The sequence below is a fragment of the Pelodiscus sinensis genome, chromosome 1 (genome assembly GCF_052426305.1).
Source record: "Pelodiscus sinensis isolate ZL-2025 chromosome 1, ASM5242630v1, whole genome shotgun sequence".
Classification (NCBI taxonomy): Eukaryota; Metazoa; Chordata; order Testudines; family Trionychidae; genus Pelodiscus; species Pelodiscus sinensis.
The window spans coordinates 15,606,285-15,632,531 of record NC_143052.1 but is presented as its reverse complement, the minus strand read 5'-3'; the positions used below and the strand labels follow the sequence as shown (position 1 = coordinate 15,632,531).

Here is a 26,247-nt window from a genome sequence, read left to right as displayed (position 1 = left end):
TCCCACCAACATAGTGCTGTCCACACCAGCACTTCTGTTGGTGAAACTTTTATCAATCGGGGTGTGTTTTTTCCACACCCTTGATTGACGAAAATGTTTTAAAAAATACTGGTGTAGACATAGTGTTAGTTTCTGCACCTCAAAAGCATCTGTTCATAAAACAATTATTGTGATTTACTTTTACACTGTTTAAATGCAGTTTACAACCTTATTCCCTGAACTCATTAATGCACTGTCTACACTTATTTATTGGCACTAGATGTAAAAGGGGGGGGGGGAGGAAGCTGCTGATCTCACCATCCATGATTGCAACAGGATTGCTTCAGCAGAGACTCCAAAAGAAGTACTTCACCTGTTAGGAAAAGAAAAACAGCAATATTAACATGAATGACAAAACAAAGACTCAATGTTTTGTCAGGGCACAAATTATCAAATATTTCTTAACGTACTTAACTATTTAGAATTGCAATGGTCTCTGTCTTTGTTATAGTGCCACTTCATTATTTCATCAACCATCTGTACACAGATAAGAATCCCCATAAAACTTCAAACGTCTGTATCACCAGATAGTCAATTAATGGCAGAGCAAGGATGAGAATCCAATTCCATAATTTAACCATTATAAAACATAGTCACACCCTCCCTTAGCAAGGTGTGCTTATCTCCTTTACATTGCATGTACATGTGATTTCTTAGTTCATAAACTATTCAGACACTGATTTCTTATTGTAGGGATGAACAGTGATTTTTTAGAATTATGGGCTCATGCTTCAGTGAACTACATGCAGTCCCAAGGTCAATGACTGAAGTCAATTGGGCACTATGCTGAACTCTTTGCAGTATCAGAACATCAGGTTCCTTATTTAAAAAACAAGCCACCCAAATACATTCATAGATTTTAAGGCCAGAAGGGACTAATGGTTCTCCTATTTGGATCTCCTTGTAATATACATCATAGAGTTTAATCTAGCTACTCCTGTGTTGAAACAAATAACTTGTTTGATTTCAGAGTATCTTCCAGAAAGGCATCCAGTATTGATTTGAAACTTCAGGAGATGGATAATCCATCACTTCCTTTGCTAGTTTGTTCTAATTGGTAATTACTCTCACACTTAAAAATCTGTGTCTTATTTCTAGATTACTCGGGCTTCTTTCAACACACAGTCACAAAAATAGACAGACCCATATTTATTTCAGAATATGATGATTCAAAACAGATGGACACTTCCCTAGAAATCTGGTATATCAAACTCAGACACTATTATTAATTAGGGGTGTTAAAAAGCAGGCAATTGGGTAATTGCTGAAAATTTCAGCAAATTTCAGAAAATCACGGAAAAGTTTCAGAGGCAGCAGCAAAAGGTGGCAGTCAGCTCCCTCCTTGCTCCCAGAAAGCTAGCTGCCACCCCACGCTGCAGGCTCCTGGGAGCAGGGCAGGAGCTTGTGTGTAACTGTTCACGGTAACTGATAAGCCCAGGCTTATAGGTTAACTGTGTAAATGATTATCCTATTACATCCCTATTATTAACTACATAGAAAACAAATGGTGGAGTATGGGAAGAACTCAGTTTCTCCTATCACATATTATAGGTTACTGGACAAGCAGATTTCTCTAACATTAAACATTGCTTTAGAGATCCTCACACACAAAAAATGATTTATTTAATAGGGAAAACATCATTTGGTCTACACTAACAAGTCACTTGTGAAGACCAGGGCTTTTAACAGGGTTCAAAAAAGAACTGGATAAATTCATGGAGGTTAGGGCCAGAGTGGGTAGGAATGGTGTCCCTAGACTCTGTTTGTCAGAAACTGGAAATGGATGACAGGAGAGGGATCACTTGATGACTACCTGGTTCTGTTCACTTCCTGTGGGGAATCTGGCATCGGCCACTGTTGGAAAACAGGATACTGGGCTGGATGGACCTTTGGTCTGACCCAGTATGGCTGTTCTTATGTACTTAAGTCAAGTGGATAAACAAAATTGGGTGAGGCATGCAAAAGCGTGCTAAGAGCATTACTGAGAAGATATGGCTTTGTGCACAAAAGAATTTAACTATTGAAGTCAGAAGATACAAGGATTAGCAAAAACAGAATGGCAGAAGAGAGAACAAGAACTACAGGCAGTCCCCGGGTTACGTACAAGATAGGGACTGTAGGTTTGTTCTTAAGTTGAATCTGTATGTAAGTAGGAACTGGCGTCCAGATTCAGCCGCTGCTGAAACTGATCAGTTTCAACAGCGGCTGAATCTGGACCCCAGTTCTGACTTACATACAGATTCAACTTAAGAACCCCAGGCATCCCCAAGTCAGCTGCTGCTGAAACTGATCAGCGGCTGATTCCAGGAAGCCCGGGGCAGGGGCTTCCTGTAGTCAGCCACTGGTCAGTTTCAGCAGCGGCTGACTTGGGGACGCCTGGGGCAGAGCAGGCGTGGAGCACGGGGGCAGCGGGACAGCCCAGACGCGCCGTGGCTGTCCTGCTGCCCTCGGGCTCCGTGGCTTTGCTCTGCTTTGCTCCCCGTCCCCCTGGTCTGCGGACCAGGGGGACGGGGAGCAAAGCGGCGGAACACGCGGGCAGCGGACAGCCCAGACAGCGGACAGCGTGCTCCGCGGGCAGCGGACAGCCCTGTCCGCTGCCCGCGTGTTCTGCCGCTTTGCTTCCTCTCCCTGGTCTGCTGGAGACCAGGGAGAGGGAGGGCCCCGTTCGTAACTGCGGATCCGACACAAGTCGGATCCGCGTAACTCGGGGACTGCCTGTACTAAAATCAAGTAACCCAGATTAGTTGTATATGACTTGGGGTTTGTGTGCATGCATGTACGAATAGAGAGGTATGATTTTGTAGTGTTTCAGTGTAGACACTGCCTATGCCTGCCAATGTAGCTACTCCATCTGCCTTTGAGAGGGGTGGATGGAAAAATTCTTCCGTTGACTTGGTGTTGTCTACAGTAGGGTTTAGGTTGGTATATGTACACCTTTCAAGGGTGTGGATTTCTCACATCCCTGAAAGAAGTAGCTAAACTAATGTCTAACAAAACATGTAGATGATATCATGCGCTTTTGTGGGCACAACCTACTTCTCATTATACCACCTACATGTTTTGTTAGTCTTTAAGGTCCTACTAGACTATTTGTTTAAGTTTTTCCTGTTAGGGTGTGTCTACACTACACCGTTCTGCCGACAGGGATGTAGATTAGGCACTTCGAAAGTGCAAATGAGCCCAAGATTTACGTTGAGGTGCTGTGCCAATCACGAGCCCTTTCGAAAGTGAAAGTGAAGTCTAGCCACAGCTCTGCCGATAGCAGGGAGCTTTTTCGGCAGATCCTGTACTCCTCATTTTTTGAGGGTGCCAATACACAATTACTATTACTAATGCACAAAAAGGGGAATTTTTTTTTGTAGCACAGGTAAGGGAATTTGAAACACTTGAAATTAGAACTTGCAAAACTCAAATGAACTAAGTAGAATTTAAAAGAAGTCAAACATTTATATGGATACAAACTATCCAGAGCTCTAACAGTTAATGCAAACAAGAGTTTTGGAAGGGTGCCCCCCTCACGCGTCAGGTCTTGAACACAATAGACTGTTAAATGTTAGGGCACAGCATGAGACTTGCAATGGGGTAGATTACCAAACATCTGGAGACAGCAACATTCTTGTACATTTCTCTGAAACACTTGGTGGCATTGTCCCAGAGAGCATACTCGACTCAATAGACCTGGGGCTAGCATGGCAATTAGGTTTTCACAGAATTACTATGCTAAGGTCCACCCAGGCACACAGCAAGGCACAGGGAGCTGAAGACATAACATTTGAAACATCATCCCCTGTAGCAGGGGTGAGGGTCCAGTGGGTGCAACAGGAGACTGGGTGCAGCATGGGGGGGATCCGCGGTTACAGGGCAGGGTGATGATGGAGAATTCAGGGATGAGTGGGTTTCATTTCTGACCCTCTTCCCAATCTCTTTGAATTACTTGTGAGATGCTTCACAGTGGTGACTGCCTCATGAGCATTCAGACAGACCCGCCTCCCGGATCTATCCCGGACTCCCCTCCCAGCACCTTCCCTTCCCTGAACACCTCCAGAGCCCCCCTCACACCCCAACCCCACATGCCCCAGCTCAGAACCTGTCCCCCACTGGGCTCCCATCTCCTCCCTCCCCCAGGGATCCCCAAACCCGCCTCCCACCCAGAGAATCCACAACCCTGTTCTCTTCCCTTCCTGGAGCCCTTCTCCCCCCCCCCATCCTTCCACCAGGGACCTGCCCTACATCCCCTAGCAGCACGCACCTCGCGTCCCATGGGCTGCGCCCCTCAGAGATCCCCTCCTAAGAACCCACAAGCTTGATCTCTCCTCCCCGGGGTCCCTCACGCATCCCCACCCCACCGGTTTCTCCTCCCCGGGGTCCCCCCCCCCGATCTCTCCTCCCCGGGGTCCCCCACGGATCCCCACCTCCTTCGATCTCTGCTCCCTGGGGGTCCCCCCCGGATTCCCCCCCCCCAGTTTCTCCCCCCCCCCGGATTCCCCTCGCCGGGGTCTCCCCCGGGTCCCCCCCCCCCGGTTTCTCCTCCCCGGGGTCCCCCACGGATCCCCACCTCCCCCGATCGCCTGCTCCGGGCGGCCTCCGACCCCCGCACTCACCGCGCCTAGCTCCACTGCTCTGAGGCACTTCGGGTCACCCGCCAAAATTCTAATTAGGCCCCGCCTTTCCGACTCCACGCAGGCGCGGCTGCCGCCTCCCGGAGAGACGCGGGAGTGCTGCGCATGCGTACAGCGTCTCTGGTCCGCCGAACGGCTCGCCGCGTGATCGGCGCCATCTTTAATAGGGGCAGCTGGGCCCTAAAGAGAGTAGCGTTGTGAAGCCAGCGGCGCCATCTTGCTTCGGGGCACGCACGCATCCGGCTCGGCGGCGGCTGCCTGTTACTCCTCGTCCTCCTGCCGGAGAGCCGGGACGCAACCTCCCAGGGCAAAGACCGCTGGCAGTTGGCCGAGCGCTATGATGATGTGATGTCACAGAAAGCAGGGTGATGACATCACACCATCGCTTACGTCACTAACTGCAGTAGTGGCGCTACGTAAAAGGGACAGGGCTGCTCTCTTGTCACTCACACCCTACCCTGGGACACCCCACGTGGGTGTCAGGCCCGTTCCCTGGGGCTTTCTGCAGCATCACAGTGTTACATCCCAAGGGACAGCTGCATGACCCCCCCCCCCAGGCGAACCAACCTCTGGGCCCTGATAAATCGCTGGGCACCTCAGGAGGATGCCCCACTTCCCAGGCAGCTGTACGGCACCTGGCCCGAACCACTGCCCTACATCCAAACAGGCCACCATTCCCCAACTCTGTGCAGTTTTTTAAACTCAACTCAGCTACCTGCCAGCCTTCAGCAGTTTGCTCGGCTTCAGACTGTAATTTCAAGGGGGATAATTACATTCTGCCTATGTAAAGTAGCACCTAGGGATTGTAGAGTATCAGAGTATCAGAGGGGTAGCCGTGTTAGTCTGAATCTGCAAAAGCGACGAGGAGTCCTGTGGCACCTTATAGACTAACTGAAGTGTAGGAGCATAAGCTTTCGTGGGCAAAGACCCACTTCGTCAGATGCCACCCACTTCGGCATCTGACGAAGTGGGTCTTTGCCCACGAAAGCTTATACTCCTACACTTCAGTTAGTCTATAAGGTGCCACAGGACTCCTCGTCGCTTCTAGGGATTGTAGTAATTTAAATTAATGAGGGGGGGGTAAGAGAGAGGGGGAGAGAAGAGACTTTTCCCCAGTTTGCTTGCAGTTTTCTTTTTCTAATTTGCTTGCATTGTGCATTTGCCAGTTTTTGTGTGTGCAGTCGGTTACAACATTTCCCATGTTTAGTCAGGCATGAGCCTGCACAGCCACATAAGAGTAGTGCTATTGAATGTGCGTAGGGTTGGAGGCCTTATTCAATTGCTCCCTTGTACAAAACACCCTTATAAATGTAATGCAGAGGTGCTCCAGAACAGAGAAGGGCACAGTCTGGACTCAGATCCTAAATATCTTAATCCACTTGGAAATTAGTCAACACAAATCTAGTGGTCACTTGTTTTGTCGGCTTCTTGTTTTGTAAAGGAAAATTACTTATTAAAGGCTGTACAATATCAGTAACAGGTTATACAAATTGTACTGAATATTAGAAAATGGAATAACCAGTGGGATCAAGAGAAATTTTTTCAAGTTCCACCAGATGGCAGAAATAACTTGCTAGTCTAAAATGTCAATTTAAGCTCTGTAGAGAGCTGCATTGTTGAGTACAGGTGGGACCCAGAGGTGTAGCGAGGTTGTTATGTGCCCCGGGGGCAAAGGAAAATTTTGCGCTCTCCCCCCCCCGCTGCTGCCACCATGTGGCACAGCCCCGAACCTGGTGCACAGCTGAGGGGAACTTGTACCTCATCTTCCCGCACCCCCTACAGTTTGAGGCCGGGCTCCCACATGCACTAACCTGCCAGTGGAGATGGAGGAGGGTCGGGCTTGGAGCAGGGTCAGGCTTGGAGCAGCGAGGAGGTTCTAGCTGCCGGTAGCAGGTGGAGTAGGAGCATGTGAGCTGAAGGGATAGTGGGGGGAGCAGAATGGGATTAAATTGGAGCCTCCCTAGCATGGTGCCCAGGGGCAACTGACCCCTCTGACCCCCTCGCTACATCACTGGCCCCCCCTCCTGCAGAACTATCATCTTATGCATGTGCAAGATCTGTGAGAGTCATCCCGTGAATCTGCAGTTAGTGTCTGTGGCGCCTGCTTCTGGGTGGTGTCTCAATGCTGCCACATTCATCTCCAAAGAGGGGGCTTCCCAAAGCAGGCCCTTGCTGCTGACCCCCAAGGCATCCACAGGTCCAGTCTCCTTTCAATGGGCCCACTTCCCAGGGCTCATTGATCTTGGATCTGGCTTCCATTCCCTCTCCAACCTTTGCAACTGCCCAGAGGTGTCACCTTCCACCTTATACATTCCCACCTCATTCACCCCACAGGGACAGTGTCTGCCTCACTTGTCCTAGGGACTATTCTACCAAGACGTAATACAAAGTTTCCATGTAAAAGGACTCAATACAAAGCTAAAAACTTCAATGAGAATGATTAATACAGAGAGGTGTCTACATCTGCTGCAGGGAGACTCCTCGGCCTGCCTCCACCCCTCTCCCCCCCAGATTCTACAGCCCCATTGCAAAGTGGGGGAGGGAAAGAAAAGAGGTTGAGGCCCATCCAATGGGACTGAAGCAGTCATGAGCAAGCCATGCCAGGGAGCCATTCCCCTGTCCATTGCTGGTATTGTGTTGCTTCAGGCATGCTGAAATGCAGTCACCTCTAGGGTGGGCTGGACAGCTGATTAACACCTGCACAAGGTTTCAGGCAAGGAACATTGTGGGCTGCCTTCCTGCAGAGCCCCTATCCGAACTACTGAGCCTTCCTGGCTTAGGAAAAAATAAACAGGAGGACTGGAAATTAACCCCCCCAGTCTTACATCCCCTAGGCAGGGAATGAGCCATCTACATTAGGCCCCAGCTGGAGTATCATGCCTAGTTCTGGGCGCCACGTTTCAGGAAACGTGGAGAAACTGGAGAAAGTCCAGAGACGATCAACACAAATGATGAAAGGTCTAGAGAACATGAGATATGAGGCAAGGCTGAAGGAATTGGCCTTGTTTACCTTGGAAAAGAGAAGACCGAAAAGGGACATGAGAGCAGCTTTCAAGTATCTAAAAGAGTATCATAAGGAGGAGGAAGAAAAATTGTTCTCCTTGGCCTCTGAGGTTAGGATGAGAAGCAATGGGCTTAAATTGCAGCAAGGGAGGTTTAGGCTGGACATTAGGAAAAACTTCCTGCCTGTCAGGGTGGTTAAACACTGGAATAAATTGCCAGGGAGATTGCGGAATCTCCATCACTGGAGATATTTAAGATCAGGTTAGACAGACACCTGTCAGGGATGAGCTAGGGCAACTCAACTTTGGAAGTTCTAGGGGCCACACTGATACTTACAGAACATGCTGAGGGCCTCAACTTAAGTGTGGTTGCATATGCAAGCAAGTATATACAAATAGCTTCTCTCACACAAGACAGGCATGAATACAAAGATTAAGGCAAAACTATACAACACACAGGCCCCATTTAAGTCAGTTCTTCTGATATTAATAAAATACAACATTTACCCAATTTCTACCCACGTGAAAGCACTTTTCATGAGCAATGACAGTCCAAGAAATTAACTACTAAAACACATATCAACAGAAGATCATTACACTGACTACTTTTTTGTTTTAGCTCCCACTCGCCGGCCACGTGTTGATCCCCACATAAACCCAAACTGCACCGCGGGACGCAAACAAACTGGCCGTGGGCAGCATATCAAGTTATTAATAAATATTTTTAAACCTTTACCTTTTCTCTCTGCTGCCATGTCTCCTCTCTTCGCTCCATCATCTCCTCTGGTGCCTGCTGGCCTCCAACTCCTCACCCTCCTCTGCTGTCCTGACTCCTGCCCTTCTCACTGCCCTCTGCCCTCCTGCGGACCTGCCCCCCTCCACCAGCCCTTCTCTCCCTCCTGTGCCCACTCCTCCAGTAGCCCCACTCTGATCAGATAAGCTACCCCTCCTCATCCCCTCTTCTAACACCTCCCTCTACACACCTGCCCTGCCTCTCTCCTCTGATGCTGGTCCCTCCTCTGCAGGTGTCTGCCCTTCTGCTTCACCCCCAGAATCCCCTGGCACCTGCACATTCCCTTAGCCCTCCTGGTGCCTCCCCCTTCCCTCACTGCCCCTGCCCCCTTTTTCCCCTGATACCCACCCCCTCACCACCCTCTGCCCCCATTCCCCTCATGCCCCTGTGTGCCCTCACACGACTTGCTCCATCCCCACCTTTCTCATGCCCACCCCTCCTTTCAAGCCTTCTCCCAGCACCTCCCCCTCTCCCCTCTAGACCCTAATGCCCTTACCCTCTCAGCATCACCCTGTCCCCCTTCCACTGACACCTCCCCTCCTGCCCTTTTCCTCATTGTCTGCACTTGGCCCCCTGCAATTTGTATCTTCCCTCTCCACTCCCCCTCCGCACAAGCCCCTTCCTCTCCCACCCCTTCCCTGCCCTGCTGTACCTTCTGCCTTCCACTTTGTGGGGCCAGACTCTGTGCTCAGGCCCCAGAAGTCCCTGGACTCTGAACTGGAAGCTAGGCTGTGCAGCCCCACATGGCACCGCACACTTTTAAAGTCCCGGGCCGTGACATCACATCACGCTCGGGCGTCTCCCCGGTCACCTGGAAACGCTGTGCATGGCGGCAGCAGCAGTCGGCAGCGTGCGCAGGCAACGGGGAGCCGACCGAACGCTGCGCACGGCAGGGACGGTCCGGGGCTGGGGGGGAAGACGGCCAATAACTCGCCGTCCATGCACCCAGCATGCGCTCGTTCTCATCCTGGCCGGCAGCCCCCTAGCGTGATACCCGGGGGCAATTGCCCCTCCCCTGCACCTCCTTCGCTACGCCTCTGGTGGGACCTCCCTGGTCTGACACCATCAGGACCTGAGCGGTCCTAAACCACAGTGTTTGCCGGATCAGGGGAGGTCAAGGCTCCCCTCCCAGCTGTTGGCCCTGCACCCTACCATAGGCCTGCCCCCAGTCCTGTCAGGACTATGCTTCTTGCTCCAGGCCAGGACTACACTCCCCATTGTGCTGACCCTGGCTGGGGCTATGGTCTCACCCCCGGCCCAGGCTGCACTACAGTTGAATTAAAGCACTTCTATCAGATTACTATTGGTGCAGAATCTCTAACAACTGCTGAGCTAGCACAATAAAACTGGGTACAAGGGTGGAAGACCGTAAGTCCCACTGTCCAAGAGAACTAATTCAAAAGTCATCCAAGTTTGCATCTACCAAAGGCATTAGCAGTTCCTGGAGAAGGTTATGGCTAAGTCTGAGATGATCCTTCAGCTTTTAGTCAACAGTAACCTAAATTTACGGAGGACATGTGAGAGGATAACATGATTTTTGGCTACCAAATAAAAATTCCAGTCTCTACCAAAGATGTGAACTGTTGGATTTTATTACACCACCAAAAATCCACAGTGCAAGTTGTGAATTCGTTTCCAGAATTTAAGGAAAGGCCATTGTTTGACATCTGCAGAGATTAAATTATTGGAAGGGTACAGTTCCTTAGTGCATGAACAAACCTTTAACTCATTAGCCTGTAAAGGAAGCATGTCTAATAGTTAATGCAAGGCATTGGGAGCCAAGTATGATCCAAGTTTAGGGATTGGTAGTTTGTAGCAAAAGATTTACCAATTCAGCTGGCCAGACAAGGTTCTAATCCTGCAGTTCTTCCTTGGCGAGAAATCCAGTTCAAAATCAGTGGGACTTCCATCTGAATAATGAGTATCAAGCTCAATATCGTTTTCATTTTTTCCTATTACAATCCTCATTCCAAGTAATCCTTCACATTATACGATGTATGATTTTTTGCAATGTCTCAGTATATTTTACAATCTAGGCTTCAATTGTAATTTAATAAGAGCAGTTGACAAGCTGAAATCCTGCCACAATCCAAAGCAGTGGTGGGCAAGCTGTGGCCTGCAAGACATTTATTTACTGTTGCCCATGCATAGGGTTGCCAGATTCTGCTGGTATTCATTCACATAGCTTTTCCCCTATGGGTATTATTAAAGTGACATGTACATAAATCAAGGGCACCTGAGGTGAAGTGCATGCTGATTGCACACAACACGGACCATGAGAGCCGTGTGGTTTGTCTGCATCCAATCAAAGTGCTGCTATGGTTCAGGTGGCACTGCCTACAGATTCTAGGTACACAGGTGCAGTTAGCAAAACTACCCTATCTTGGGAGACTGTGTGGGTTACGACAATCTTGCAGCCCACTGAGATGAAAGAGAGCCAATCACACGGCTCACTCACTAGATTAGGTTGCCCATAACTGATACAGAGGAAGGTGGTGAGTTTTTAGATTTGGTATTATGTAAGTAAAGATCACATACTTCCGAGAGCATCAAAAGAGCTAACCCAAGACAGTTTCCTACTGGAAATACATATGGACAAAAAGCCAATCCAGAACGTCATAAAGTTCTAAAATATACACAAGTTGCAAAGTTGGTTCTTGTGCTATGCAACAGATTTATTTTTGTCTTGTAAACATGGAACTCAAATAACTCTCCTAAATTATTAAGTCACATTAACTCTACTTGTTTCCAACAAAAATATTTTGAGGTCTACTGTACAAGTTCAGGTGAATTTATTAGAATGGAGAGGAGTAAAGGCAGCTTCTTTAAATTGTGAATTGTTTTATAAAACTAAATTACTTGCTCATAGCAACAGCTACATATTTCAGACCCAACCAGTTCAATCTTACACTTTCCCGAATATGGATAAAGCAAAAAGTACACAAACTATCAAGAATTTAAAATTAAATTAGCCTGATTACAGGGAATTCAATAAAACTGCTGTTCAGTACATGAGCAGGATTCGTTTCCAGTGTGTAATGATACAAATCTATTCAATTTTATTAAAAGCTTCGCAAACATGAGTTAGTTTCCTGTAACTATTTCATCTCATCAGCTGTATCTATCTTGTGTCTCCTTTGATTACATTAATTCAGCCAGCTACTGTGAATCATTCTCTGCTCTGTGTGATCATAAACTATGAGAAATGGAGTTTATTCTTAGAGTATGGCTAAGGATTTCACCGCAGCAGATATATGAGGAGTTATGTAAATTAGCAACTCATTTTACACTGTGAACATTCTCTTCCCTAAAGGAAATAGAAATACTAATTGCCCTATTGTGAGCAAAATCAGTGGGAAAACCCTATAAAACTTCACAGAGAGTAGGATCAGGTCCTATTCTAGAGGGAAAGAATGCATTTGCTTGGAAGATGTAAATTTTCATTTATGAAGAGTTGGGAGATCAGCATTCAGATGATACAGTCCATAACGTGGATCTGAAGTGTGTCCATGTCAGGTAGAATTTCTCCACACTTGGGACAGGAATGCATTGGAATATTCCTCTGCTGCTGCTGCCAGTCCTGTTGATTAGTTCCTGCAAAACAAAGAGAAGATCACCTATTACAGTGGTCCCCAACACGGTGCCCGCGGGCGCCATGAAGCCCGTGGGGGCATTCGTGTGCGCCTGCCAAGTGCTCGGGGCTGGCCTGGCCCTGGACATGTGGCGCACGCATGGTGCCGGAGCCGGCCCCAGGCGCATGGCGCATGGTGAGCGCCGGCCCCGGGAGCGCCGCGAATTGGCCGCCCGCGCTCTGGGCGCGTGGCGCTTGGAGGAGGCGCCAGCCCCGGGCGCACGGCACTTGGGGGGTGCTCCGGCCCCGGGCACGCGGCACTTGGGGGGGGGGGGGCGGCCCTGGGCGCATGACACTTGGGAGGGGCGCCGGCCCCGGGCGCGCAGCACTTGGGGGGGATACCGGCCCCGGGTGTGTGGCTCTTGGAGGTGGCCCCGCCCCCAGGCGCACTGATATGGGGGGGCCCCGCCCCTGGGCGCGCTGATATGGAGGGCCCGCCCCCGGGCGAACGGCCATGCCCCCTTGCGCCCGGCAACCTCCAAAGTTTGGGGACCACTGACCTATTATGTTCAACTAGATTTTCACTCTTTTGTGAAAATGTAAATTTAGTTCTCATAGAAGATGCCAGACGGTACTTCTGGGGATAGTAGGTAGGAAGTTGCAATTGCTGGGCTACTCTCAGTTATAAAAAGGCCCTACAGGATGCTGGACAAAGACAGAACACTCCTGAGAATGCTCAGTATTGTGCCACTTGATTGGCCTGGCAGCAGTGCAAAACAGTCTTATACTGGGCACAGGAGGACCAAGCCCAGGATATGATCCCATTAACAATTGTCCTCTATAAATTTACCTCTTTGTACAAGATGAGGTGAATGATCATGATCCAATGATGCTCTGGCTCCGTGACGACTTTGCATTTCCACCAAAGAGCTTCTGCAGAGATTAAGGAAGTTAAGAATGCACTCATTTTCAAGCACAGAGACAAAGCCTGTTAGCAAGAGAAGTCTAGTTTCACCTCAAACAATAGGGAAAGCACAAAGAATATCATGTAAGGAGATACAGATGACCTTGAAAACTGGAGTAAAAGAAATAGGATGAAATAATAAAAAAGTACAAGGTCATTCACTTAGGGTACATCTAGACTGCAGCTCTATTTTGGGAAATAGCTATTCCGTGTCTTTTAAACTAACCTATTGTTTCAAAATAACAGGCTCGCTATTCCAATGTCCCTGTAACCCTCATTCTACAAGGTTAAAGGACATTTCAGAATAGCAGTTTATTTCAAAATTTGGCTCTATGTAGACAGGGCCAAATTTCAAAATAAGCTATTTCAAAATTAGATCAAAATAAGATACGCAATTTGAGTCGCTCAAATTGCTTATCTTATTCCAAGCTAAGGGGGCAGTGTAGATGCACCCATTGGGATTAACAACAATTTCTGCTATAAAATTGGGGAATTATAAATTGTAAACAACAGAGGGGGAGCACAACCAATACACCAAGACCTACCACAGAACAGCTATGAACTACTAATGTGAAGTGGCCATGAAAAAGCTCATACAATTCTAGAATACATCAGGTGAGGCATTTCCAGTAGTGATACATTAGTAACACTGGACCTGGCACTAGTGATACATCATTTGGAACACTATGTAAAATTCTGGTCTCCCATGTTGAAGAAAGATTAATTCAAACTGGAATAGATGCAGAAGGGCTACTAGCATGATCATAGGAATCTTGTGAGAGAATACTTATGGATCTGACTTGTTTAACCTAACCAAAGGATGAGAAGAGATATGATTGTTCTATAAATAAGTACGTGACAAAAACACCAAGAAAGGTCCAAAGTGGGCACAAGAACAAACGGTTATAAATTGGCTAGCAATAAGCTTATATTTAAAATTAGACAAAGGTTTCTATCCCAAAGAAGTGAAGTTCTGTAACATACTTCCAAGGGGAACAATGGGGGGCAAAAACCTAACTGACTTCAACACTTAGTTTGCAATTTTATGGAGGGGATGGTATGATGAGATTGCTTACAATGCTATACGACCAAACTGCAAGTGCTATTAGTAAATATTTCTAACAGCTAGACAAGACACTGGATGGGCTCTTAGTTACTACAGAGAATTCTTTCCTAGCTGTCTGGATTGTGGAAATTGTCTCTATGTTCGGTGTCTAAATGACTGCCATATTTGGGGTTAGGAAGGAATTCTCCCAAGATCAGATTGGCAGAAACCCTGGGGGTTTTTTTTGCCTTCCTCTGCAGCACTGGTGATGAAACATTTGCAGATTTGAATTAGAGTAAATGGTGGATTCTCTGTAACTTGAAGTTTTTAAATCAAGATGTGAGGACTTTAGCAATTCAGCTAGTGATTACAGATCTATTACAGAAGTAGTTATGACAGTGGGGTGAGGTTCTGTGTCCTGCAAAATACAGGAGGTTAGACAAGATGAGGATGGTTCCACTGCAGTGGCAGGAAGTGGAGCATGTCAGCTCTGGCCCGAGCCTGCTCCACTCTGTTCCCCCAACCTGCGTCGCAACCTGGCTGAATGGTGATGGTGGAGCAGAACAGGCTGCTGGGTAACTGAGTGCAGAGGAGGCCCAACCCCTGCTGCTGCCCCATGCCAAGCCTCCCAGGAATCCCAGAGGTCATGTATTTCAGGGAAGGGGGCTTTGGGAAAGGGTGCAATGGGGGCGGGAAGGAGTGGAACAAGGATAGGAAGAGGTATGGGTGTGGGGTAGAGAGGTTGTTTCAGGTCCCACATCTTCCCTATGGAACAGCCCTGCTTCTGACAATGGCTGATGCCAGATACCTCAGAAGGAAATGAGCAGAACAGGGCAATTTATCAAATGATCCAGCCCTTGTCATCCACTCCCAGATTCTGGCAGTAAGAAGCTTAGGGACATCTGGAGCATGGGGTTGTGTTGTTAACCATCCTGGCTAACAGCCATTGATGACTCTATATATGAATTTACCCAATTTTTTCTTGAAGGCCAGAACATCTCCTGGCAATAAGTCCCACAGGCTGATAGTGTTTTAGGAAGAAGTATCTCTTGGTTTTTTTAAACCTCCTGCCTATTAATTTAATCAGGTGACACTGGCTTCTAGTGTTATGTGAAAGGGTAAATAACACTTCTCTCCATTTTTTCCACCCCAGTCATGATTTTATACACTTATCAGATCCCCACGTTAGTTGTCTCTTTCCCAAGCAGTCCCAGTCTTTTAAATCTCTCCTTATAAAGAACCTGTTTCATACTCTTAATCATTTTTATTACCCTTCTCTGTACTTTTTCCAAATCAAATATATATTTTTGGAGATGGAACAACCAAAACTGCATGGAGTCTTCAAGAGATGTGGGCATAGCATGGATTTTTTTTTTAGTAGCAGTACAGGCAGTCTCCGGGTTACGTACAAGATAGGGACTGTAGGTTTGTTCTTAAGTTGAATCTGTATGTAAGTCGGAACTGGTGTCCAGATTCAGCCACTGCTGAAACTGACTGCCAGTTCTGACTTACATACAGATTCAACTTAAGAACCCCAAGTCAGCTGCTGCTGAAACTGATCAGCCGCTGATTCCAGGAAGCCCGGGGCAGAGCAACTGTGCCTCGGGCTTCCTGTAGTCAGCGCTGGTCAGTTTCAGCAGCGGCTGACTTGGGGACGCCTGGGGCAGAGCAGCTGAGGTGCTGCTGGGTTGCTCCAGTAGTGCCACTCCTCGGCGCTACTGGACCAACCCAGCAGCACCCCAGCTGCTCTGCCCCAGGCGTCCTGATTCAGCCGCTGCTGAAACTGACCAGCAGCGGCTGAATCAGGACACCTGGGGCAGAGCAGCTGGGGTGCTGCCGGGTTGGTCCAGCAGTGCCCAGAGCGGCACTGCGGGACCAACCAGCAGCGCCCCAGCTGCTCTGCCCCAAGGTCCACAACAAAAGCCTGGTCTGCTGGGGGGGGGGGCACACTAGCTGCGCCCCCCCCCCAGCAGACCAGGGACACGGGGAGCAAAGCCGCAGCGGCGCGGTGCCACGCCTCCGAGGCTTTGCTCTGGCGCGGGACCCGCTTTGCTCCCGGTGCCCCTGGTCTGCTGGAGACGGTTCCCAGCAGACCAGGGGCACCGGGAGCAGCTTTTCTTGCCCCGGAGTTCGAGGTGGCTGACCGCTGCCTGTGAGCTCCAGGGCGAGAAAGCCCCGTTCGTAAGTGCGGATCCGACATAAGCCGGATCCGCGTAAGTCGGGGACTGCCTGTATCATATTTACTGTCTTGTCAGCTATACCTTTCCTAATGGTTCCTAACATTCCATTAGCTTTTTTGACTACAGCTGCATGGTAAGTGCATGTTTTCACAGAGATAGCCACAATGATTTCAAGAGCTCTTTCTTGACTGGTAACAGCTAATTTAGATCCCATCATTTTCTATGTATAGCTGAGATGTTTGACAGTCTCCATTACTTTGCATTTATCAACATGGAGCTTCATTTACCATTTTTGTTTTTTCTCACAAAACTTGATTACTAGAACTTTGTAACTCTCTGCAGTCTGCTTTGGACTTAACTATCTTGAGTAATTTTGTATCATTGGCAAATTTTGCTACCTCACTGTTCACTCCTTTTCCCAGATCATTAATGAATGTTGACAGTGCTGGTCAGTGATGGGGTAGAGTAGGCCCTGAGGCCCCCTGCTCGAGGACTTGTGGCCCTGCAACACCTCACCCCAGAAAAAGGCAGTAGAGAACTCCTCCAAACTGCCTAGAGTGACTGTGTAGGAATCAGCCAATCAGGACCCAGCAAGTCAGTACAAGAGGAGCTGCAGGAGAAGACTGAGTTCAGTTCCTTACTAGAGCTGGAGGAGTGTGGTTGTCTGGCCAAGGGAGCTGTAGGGCCTCAGATGAGACTGTGGCTGTGGCTCCATCAGGCCCTGAGGTAAGTGGCCCAGGGAATTAGAGCAGCAGTGTGACTTAGTTAAAGGAACACAGCATACAGCTGCTACCTACGGGGTCCCAGGGCTGAGACCCAGAGTAGTGAGTGGGCCTGGGTTTCCCACAACCACTCATTAGCCATAGTGGAGGTGTGGTTTGGATGCTGAGGCACTTCAAAGAGGGAAACTGAACTCCAGCATCTCGGCTGGAGGACTGCAAGTAGAAAGGCCCCAAGAGGGTGAAGACACTGGTCTCCATGGAAGAAGCCCTAGGGCATTGCTCTAGTCTGAAGCAGGGTCAGACCAAGGCATTGCAGAGAGAACTCAGAGAGACCCTTGTTGGATTTGTACCCCCACCAGGATTTGCTTTGCTTTATCTTACAGACAGACTTTATGATGTGGCTGGAGGGCTGAGTCAGTGAACGCCTGCTACAAACAGGTAGAGAGAGTGCAGGCACACGCACTTATCAAGAAGGCATTTAGGAGAAGTGAGTGCAACTCCATCGCATGGTCCCAGGACAGATCCTTGGGGGGACATCACTATTTCTCTTTCTCTGCATTCTGAGAACTGACCATTTACTCCTAGTCTTTTTCCCCCCAATCTATTAAGTTACTAATCCACGAGAAAACCCTCCTCTTTTATCCCATGACTTTTTTTGCTTAAGAGTCTTTGGTAAGGGTCCTTGTCAAAGGTTTTCTGAAAGTCCATGTACCCTATAGCCACTGGATTACCCTTGCCCATGTATGTTGACCTCCACTCCACATTAAAGAATCCTAGTAGATTTGTGAGGCATGATTCCTTTTACAAAAGCCATTTTGACTCCCCCCCCCCCCCTGCCCCCCAACAAGTAGTGTTTATTTGTGGTTTTGATAACTCTGGCTGAAATGATACAAATGAACATGCAGAGAGAATTTAACTTTTATTGGGTCTACTTATCCAAACTGAAATTTGGCCCAGATATGCATTCTAAAATTTTATTCTAAGTAAATATTATTACTACAATCATAAAATAAAAGGTTAGCTATCAATCTGGCTTTTTTTTTCTTGAAAAAGAAGTTAACTTAAGAGGGAGAACAAATCTAAAATCTTTCTGTCCTTAAGTCTAGGTAAATACTAGATATCTGGGTGGTGAACATAATGGCTGGGGTTCTTTAAGATACAGTTTATATCTATGGACTCAATTTTTAGAAGAGACCCGAAATACTTGAGTGAATGGGTTTTCAGATTAAGCCAATTTAGAGACGTTCAGTGATATCCTGCCTCCACTGAAATTATTGGGGACAGATTTTCACCCATTGAGTTTACCTGTACTTCTCAAATAAATACAATACTTCCATAATTCACGTGTCATACAGTTTAATTTTGGTTCTTTGGATGATCTCTCACACAGAGGCCTCTGTCATCTGGCTAATTTCTCGTTTATATCAGCCAGATCACTGCAGAGCTAAGTCCATGGCTTCCACAGTTTTCAGTTGTTTTTGTCTTTTTAAATTCTATTGATGAGCACAGGCATGTTGCAGCTTTCAACAGTTGTTAAAATCAACATTAGCTTTAACAAGTCCCTAGCCAGCCCCCTAACACATGTGACAACAACATGATCCAGAGTAGACAACTAAGTCTTAGACATGTTTGAAATTTCCCTTAATCAGTTTCTCACCTGCCACGGTCTTCAAGAGCATCTTTCTCCTGTAGCAGGTACGTCAACTGTACAGCCAACTGTTCTTTTTCTTCATGTATCTTCTCTCTTGCTTCTCTCTCAGCATGGAAGTCAGAACAATAAACCTCCATCTGGTCAGAGATAATAAAATTACAGTCAGCATTTACTTTTTAAACCAGATGTAACTCTACCAGTGTATAAGTCAGTGGTGAGCAACCTATGGTGCACGTGCCCCACATGCCCAGCTGCCAGATACTGCTGGTTTCCCTCTGCATAGGTTTTTTTTTCCTACCTAAAGTGACATGCACGTAAAGCAAGGGCATGTGAAGTGAGGTGCATGCTGATTACACACAACACTGACAGAGCTGTGCGTTCCCTTTGCATCCAATCAAAGAGCTACTACGGCTCAATCAGCACACCCTGCAAATTCTAGGTACACAAGCACAGTCCTGGGAGACTGCCTTGGTTAAGGCATTCTTGTGGCCCACTGAGATGAAAGAGGGCCACTCATGTAGCCCAAGTTGCCCATTACTGGTATAAATTAATCCCACTTGTTAGCACAGCCAACCAGTGTGTTCTTTGTATTGCAATAGCCCCTTTAAGCCCCAACCAAAATCACCACCTACACTGTGCTGGTAGCTGCACATACGCTTGGCAGGACATAGCCCAAGACCCAAAAAGCTAAATAGCAAAGAAAGGCTGGGTGAAGTCAGGCATCATCATTTCCATTTTACAGACAAGGATGACATAAAGACCATGAGCAAATGACTTCTCCAAGGTCATACAGAAAGTCTTTGGCAGAGCCAGAAACTGTTCCCAGAATTCTAGTTCAAGACCTGCCTTCTTCCCAGTCACACTTTACATCCCTGGTCTCATTGAATTTGACTAAAACCACTACTTTAACATTAAGGGAGCCCACGGGAAATTAAGAACAAAATTAATCAACTATCAAACTTTTTATAGGAGGTTTAAAACTCTCTGTACTGTTTCAGACCCCTTTAATATCTAGAAATCCCATCCATTAAAATCAATGGTAAATGGTAATTTACAAAAGTACATATTCTACACAGATCTATAGGGGAAACTTAAAACGGTAATTATATATCTGGATCCTTTGTCTATTTTAATCTTTTCAGAGCAATTGCTTGAGACATTAGGGTATTTCTTTCTATTTCTCAACAGTAAGAATGAGAACTATCCAAGACTCCCTGACTTTTCTGAAGGGCCCCTCATACCTGAGCTCGGAGGACAGTCATGGTTTCAAGGTCTTCTTCCTGCTTAGCAATGGTCTGCTTCATTTCATCCATCTGAAGTTGTTTTGTAGCCAAAGCTCTCTCTGCCAGCTCTAGCTTTTCATTCAGTTCTTCTACCACCACCTTATCCACTTTCTCCAACTGCAAGGAAGAATTAATTGAAATGGCCTGATACTCCCACTACCCCCAAAATCTAACACTTCATGGCTACTTCCAGAGAAAGTTCCCACCAGTGACCACTGTATCAACTCCCAAAAGTAATTTCTTTATGCAGCCTAAGAAGTAGATTTTCCCTCTTTTTTAAAATACTGAATAGTAAGGTCTCTATTAAAAGCACTGAGAAAAAGCAAGAAAGTTCAAAGCTAAACCTGAACTCCATTCTTCTAGCTATTGAGACATATATTGTACAGTATTTTATTATATGCACCGTGAGAGCCCCTGTCATAGATTGGGACAGACCTGAGAAAAATATGGCCTGTGGGCCAGATCCAGGCCCACCAAGCCACAGGAACTGGCTTGCGGAGCCTGCCTGAGGCTCCCCGAGTGCCTCACCCGACCCGCACACCACTCAGAAATGTGGCTGCGGTGTGGTTTCATTTTAAAAATGAGCCTGGAGGGCAGGGAGAGGGAGCTTTAGGAGCTGCTCCCACCCTCAGCACAATCATAATCTTAAGAAAGTAAGGTTTTTGGGTAAGGGACCATCTTTTTAATTATGTTTTTTACACTGCCTCACATGGTCAGGTCCCAATCTACGGGTGGGCAATAATTTTTGACAGGGGCCACGCCAAGAATTTGGAAAGTGGTCGAGGGGCCGTATGCTTCCGTGATATTGGAGGAGGTACAGGGTCTGGGATGGAGGTTAGGTGCAGAAGGGAGCTTGGGGTATTGGAGGGAATTTGGGTGAAGGAGGCAATCTTAATTTGTTTCAGTAACAGGCAGCCAAGAAGCACAAGGGGCTTGTAATTATTCTGTGCTCTGTGAAGAACTACAAGTGGGGGGGAGGGCAGTCAGGGAAGCAGATTTAGGAATGGGCTGCTGGCTGGTAAATCTCCTGGCCAGAGCTGCCCCTAGCTCCCCAACCCTCCCTTCCCCAACACTCTGATCCCAACTCTTGCCCCCCCAATTCCACATACCCAAATCCTCTGCCCCCCTCCTGAACCCATACCTCCTCCCAGATCCAGCACCCCAATCTGCTGCCCCAGACCACAGTCCCCTCCTGCCCTAGCTCATAATTCAATCCCCTGCATCCCCTCCTCTACCCCAATTCCCTGCCCTAGGTCACAATTCAACCCCCTGCATCCCAGTCCAGTGCCCCATGTTACAACTGCCTCCTTCACCCAAATTCCCTCCCATACCATAAGCTCCTTTCTGCACCTAACCTCCATCCCAGACTCTGTACTTCCTCCATTAATACCATGGAAGAGTATGGCCCCTTGACCACTTCCAAAATTCTTGGCGTGGCCTTTGACAAAAAATATTGCCCACCCCTGGATTGGGACCTGACCATGTAAGGCAGTGTAAAAAACATAACTAAAAAGATGGTCGCTTACCAAAAAACCTTACTTTAAGATTATGCAAATATTTAGATGCCTAACTTCAGGCTCTTGAGTTGGGATAGATGCAGAACTGCTCAGATGTATGCAACTGTGTTGCACTGCAGTAGCTTGAGGCCAACAAAGGATATCTGTACTAACACAGCAGAGATGTGGCTCTTCTTTAGTTGAAGTGGTGAGAGGTGGTGTTTTGTGTTTTTGGAGCAGGATGTGTCAAGGTCTGTCCTTACAAATGGCCATAAAATATATGTAGCTACAGTGAATGGTAAAGCTGAAAAATCATGAAGTCATCATGAAGTAATAATATTGTTACAATCCACATTCATTTCTCCCTCCTAAAATTCATTGCAATTTGTCTTCACAACTAATTTACCTCTTTCCTTTTTAGTTCTTCAATGGTTTTCATTGCATCAGTGAGCTCAGGGAGAAGCTTGCTGTATGTATGTTGCAAGTCAGAAAATTTTGCCCTGTTTAAGACAAAAAAATTACATCTGAAATGGTCCTTCCATCATCTTCCATTTTGCTAAACTGTTCCATTAGCCCCTGCTTTAGGATTTCTTTCATCACTCCTTTCCATCAAACTTGCAAATCCCTCGAGTTTAAGACACACCAGTTCAGAAAGCTAAAGGACTAACTATCCCCACTGTCAAACATTTTCTCTAGCCTGACTTTTTATTTTTCCAGTGGGAGAGGAAAGAAAACCAACCAAACAAACCTTCAACAACTTACAAATGGAATTTCAGTCAGACAATAAAAAGTAGCCTTCTACCCTTCACCATCGCCTCTCTCGAGGTCCCTGATGCCCTTACAGAGATTAAGTCCAGAAGTGACTCTTCTGATCGTTTAATAATCAGGCCTCCTGAATTACAGGCCAAAGACTCACCCAATAATTTCAGCATCAAGCCCACGCTCCTGTGAGAAATGAGCATATCTTTCGGAAAGATAGCTACTCTGGACCTGAAGGTTTCAACTGAAGAAGAATTTGACATGTCCCTAAGTAAACTGCCCTAGGGACATTTACCCATATTGTTAAACATTTGCCCCTTATTTCCAGTCAGACTTTCTCTAGCATGAACTTTCAGCCATTGGGACTCTCACTTTTTTTCTGTAAAATTAAAATACCCATATACTATCCAGGTAGGTGCTTATAAACCAGGGGTGGGCAATAATTTTTGCCCAAAATCTTGGGGGCCACTCCAAGATTTTGGAAAGTGGTCGAGGGCCACACTCTTCCATGATATTAATGAAGGAAATGTGGGGTCTGGGATGGAGGTTGGGTGCAGCTTTGGGTAAGGGATTGTGTTGCAGGACGGAGAGTGGGGTCTGGGAGGGAGTTTGGGTGAAGGAGGCAGTTGTGACCTCGGGCAGGGGACTGGGATGCATGGGGTTTGGGTTGTGACCTAGGACAGGAAGGGGTTGTGACCTGGGGTGCAGGTGTTTGCATTAGGACCTAGGGCAGGAGGGGTTATGACCTGGGGCAGAGGATTGGGGGCTGGATCTGGTAGGGGGTATGGGTGCAGGAGGGGGGCAGAGGTTTTAGGTAAGTGGAGTAGAGGGGAAGGAGTATGGGGAAGAGGGTTGGGGAAGAGAGGGGCTGGAGTGCTAGAGGCACGCTCTGGCCGGGAGACTTACCTGGGTGACTCCTGGCCAGCAGCCCAGCAGGGTTCTCAGGCAGCTTGCCTGGTCTGCCCATGAACAGGCTGCAGGGGCCGATGTGTGTGTGTGAATAACTACGAGTTGGAGGGAGGGAGGGTGTTTCGTGTGCTGCCTGTTTTTCAAACAGGAGCTACCATTAGCCAGAAACCAGCCAATGGAATTGTGCTAGGCTTCATGAGGTGCCTCTATCCCTTTCTCCCCTCCCCTCCAGGCTCACAGTTCTGAAGGAGAAACTGGCCTGGCAGCTGCTTTTCTAAGAGGTGTGCAGGTGGGGGGCGATGCAAGCAGGGAGCCTGCCTGGGGGTGCCCGCTGCATCTGCAGACTGGATCTGATGGCTTGGTGGGCCAGGTGCAGCCCGTGGGCCATATTTTGCCCAGGCCTGTTATAGACCCTGGAAAAGTCACACCTTTCATTAAATAAAATGGATGGAGCTAAGGTTTTGAAGCGGTGTCTCTTAATAGCTTTTAATTCTGGTAAGTCTCTTATTTATGGAGCTTCTCACCAAAACACTAACTCCATCAGAGTTCAGAGGCACACATGTTTCCCCATGCCCTAATGCCCTTTTCTCTCACTCTTCCAGAGCAGTTAATCTTTTGCTTTCCTCTGCAACATGGGGCCTGGGTCACTTGCAGGTTTAAGCTACTGTAAATGGTGGATTCTGTGTAATTTGATGTCTTTAAACAATGATTTGAGGACTTCCCCTAATCTCCGGCTGAGTTAGTGTCTTCTACTGCAGAAGTGGATGGGTGAGGTTCTGTGCCCTGCAATGTGCAGGAGGTTAGATTAGATGATGATGATGGTCCCTTCTGACCTTAAAGTCTATGAAACTTCATCCTTTCTCCTACTACCTTTTGGGTCTCTTGGGTTGCTTCCCCTGCAGCACTGTGCTCACGACCAGAGAACTTCCAGTAACAATGTGAACATGTTTACAAACATTTGGTAGTATCCAGGGTATTGTCTTGTTCCTACCAGCATAATGCTCTGTTCCCAAGCCTTTCCTTAAGGAAATGATTTTCAAACCCTGCAGTATAACGAAGTGACAAATTAGGGAACTGCTCAAAAGTCAGTTATAATCTAGCTGACCTGCCCTAGTACTGAAACGCTTGGTAGACCTTGCTCAGTATCTGCAAACATAAGCTGCTTGTCTTGACTTTCAAGGTCCTTCACTGCCTATCCTCAAACTTGCATCTATGTATGTCAGATTGGAGTAGTTCAGTTTCATAGCTGGACATGTCGTCATCATTTTGATGCAAACATCTCGAAAGTTATCCTTAAAGAATTCAGCAGCGTTTCTATTTTCTTTTGTAAGGCAAGTGAAGAAAATGCCTATTGTGTAACAACCCGGGGAAGTGAAACCTAGTTCAGGGGAATGAACTTACTTACTGGCTCCCAGACAAAACTACCAAATTGCAGAAATTCCAGCTGACTGGGAGATAGGCCCTATGCTACATGCTGGTGACAGCATATGGGTAACTAGCCAAGTGCAGTATTTCAAAAATGCATTGTGAGTATTTGTTTGTTCAACTTCCTAAGAATTTAGTAAAATACAGTAACAGGATGGGCAAAGTATCTATTTCTTCATCTTTTGTAAGGAAAATGCCAAGATAGGAAGCCAGTTTGCATTTTTGTCAGGATGGACACAGTAAGTTGATGTACCCAATATCTGAAAAAACTTAAGCCACAAATAGACTAGTAACATCTTAAAGACTAAGAAAACTTGTAGATGGTATCATGAGCTTTTGAAATCTCATAATACCATCTACATGGTTTGTTAGTCTTTAAGGGTGTGTCTAGACTACAGGGTTTTGTCGACAAAAGTGGATTTTTATCGACAAAACTATACCGGTGTCTACATTGCTGCTGAGTTCTGTCGACATAACGTCGATAGAACTCAGCAGTTTTGTTGACGGCTGTAAACCTCATTCGACAAGGAATAACGCCTTTTGTCAACAGAGTTCTGTCGACAGAAGGCGTTTATGCATCTACACTGTCCTTTGTGTCTACATTGTCATGTTGACAAAGTGGCTTGCCGTGTCGACGGAACTGGATGTAGTCTAGAAGCTCTTTGTCAACAGAAGCTTTGTCGACAGTATCTGTCGACAAAACTTCTGTCGACAAAAGCCTGTAGTCTAGACATACCCTAAGATGCTACTAGTCTATTTGTTGTTTTTTTACGTTTTTCCTGTTACAGACTAACTCGGCCACCCCTCCGAAGTTTCCAATACCTGAAGGCAGGGATCAATTTAGATCAGCAACTTATATACAGCTAGAGAAGGGCACAAGTCAGCAGTTAGAGTGGGGATTTCCACAGAGATTGGAGTTATTTGAACATGAAGATCCATTTTGGGGCCTACTGTAGAGAGAGGTTCGAACCGTAATTTCTGGACCTAGAGTCAAAACTTTAATAAACTGAAGCTACCTGGATCCAGGGTTTCAGTTCAGACTAACCTCTACAAGCTCAATTTAACAGGGGTAGGGGAAAGCTTGTATGCATACACAACAGTCACATATGAGATATAGTCACTCCTCGGATACATTACTATATATTCTTCCCCTACAAATCTTTGTAAGGTACAAAATCTTGTCACACTCACTTTTCTTCCTTTGTTTTGGTTTGTTCCAGTTTGATTTCTGACTGTACACTCTCCACCTGAAGCTCTAGCTTTTTAATGGTATACAGGAGCTGCTGCTTCTCATCCAAATCTGCTGGAGTAGCAGAGTTTTTTCTTTCAAGTATCTGACACCTGCCAAAGAAAGGAAAGAGAAACACTCTTTTTCCTATCTTATTTCTTGATGGAAGTCATCATGATGGGTATTGTAAAAAGAGAACCTTTTATTTGTAATTAACTTATCCCCCTTTTAATTTCATTGGGGGTTGAAAAATACATCCCATGCCCAACTATAATAAAATAAAGGGATTGACCCTGTACCCTTTTCCTTAAGTAATGTTATGTGGTCTCAAAAAGATAGGAATCATGACTGCAAGTTTTTTTAAAAAAAAAGGGGGGGGGAGACACCTAAAGAGAAGATCTTACAATCTTTTTTATGCACCTAATTAAGTAGCCTGATTTTCAAGCATGTTGAGAATGCCTGTGAATAAGGGTTCAAATTGGGTCTTTATTTGCAAACTTAAGAAAAGCAACTCTTTCCCTGTAAGGGATTTCACTTGTTTTTAAAATATCCCTTATCCCT

The 26,247-nt window shown here is 46.7% G+C and overlaps 2 protein-coding genes across 5 annotated transcripts in view; both read right to left on the bottom strand.

Annotated features, from left to right (window-relative positions):
• Positions 1 to 4,961, bottom strand: part of MCM10 (minichromosome maintenance 10 replication initiation factor) — a 36,137-nt gene extending 31,176 nt beyond the window's left edge. For 2 of the 3 annotated variants that reach the window (XM_075926023.2, XM_089778342.1), the window contains exons 1-2: positions 4,641 to 4,961; positions 298 to 352 (exon numbers count right to left, since the gene is read on the bottom strand). In XM_075926023.2, coding sequence (XP_075782138.2) covers positions 298 to 304 — 7 coding nt within the window. In that variant the 5' untranslated portion in view covers positions 305 to 352; positions 4,641 to 4,961. The remainder of the gene's footprint in view (positions 1 to 297; positions 353 to 4,640) is intronic. The other variant, XM_075926022.2, reaches the window with a different exon arrangement.
• A 5,066-nt stretch (positions 4,962 to 10,027) lies between these two features.
• The window catches only part of OPTN (optineurin), a 42,459-nt gene continuing 26,239 nt past the window's right edge, over positions 10,028 to 26,247 (bottom strand). For both annotated transcript variants that reach the window (XM_075926020.2, XM_075926021.2), the window contains exons 9-14: positions 25,650 to 25,799; positions 21,772 to 21,865; positions 19,828 to 19,986; positions 18,593 to 18,723; positions 12,875 to 12,957; positions 10,028 to 12,047 (exon numbers count right to left, since the gene is read on the bottom strand). In XM_075926020.2, coding sequence (XP_075782135.1) covers positions 11,923 to 12,047; positions 12,875 to 12,957; positions 18,593 to 18,723; positions 19,828 to 19,986; positions 21,772 to 21,865; positions 25,650 to 25,799 — 742 coding nt within the window. In that variant the 3' untranslated portion in view covers positions 10,028 to 11,922. The remainder of the gene's footprint in view (positions 12,048 to 12,874; positions 12,958 to 18,592; positions 18,724 to 19,827; positions 19,987 to 21,771; positions 21,866 to 25,649; positions 25,800 to 26,247) is intronic.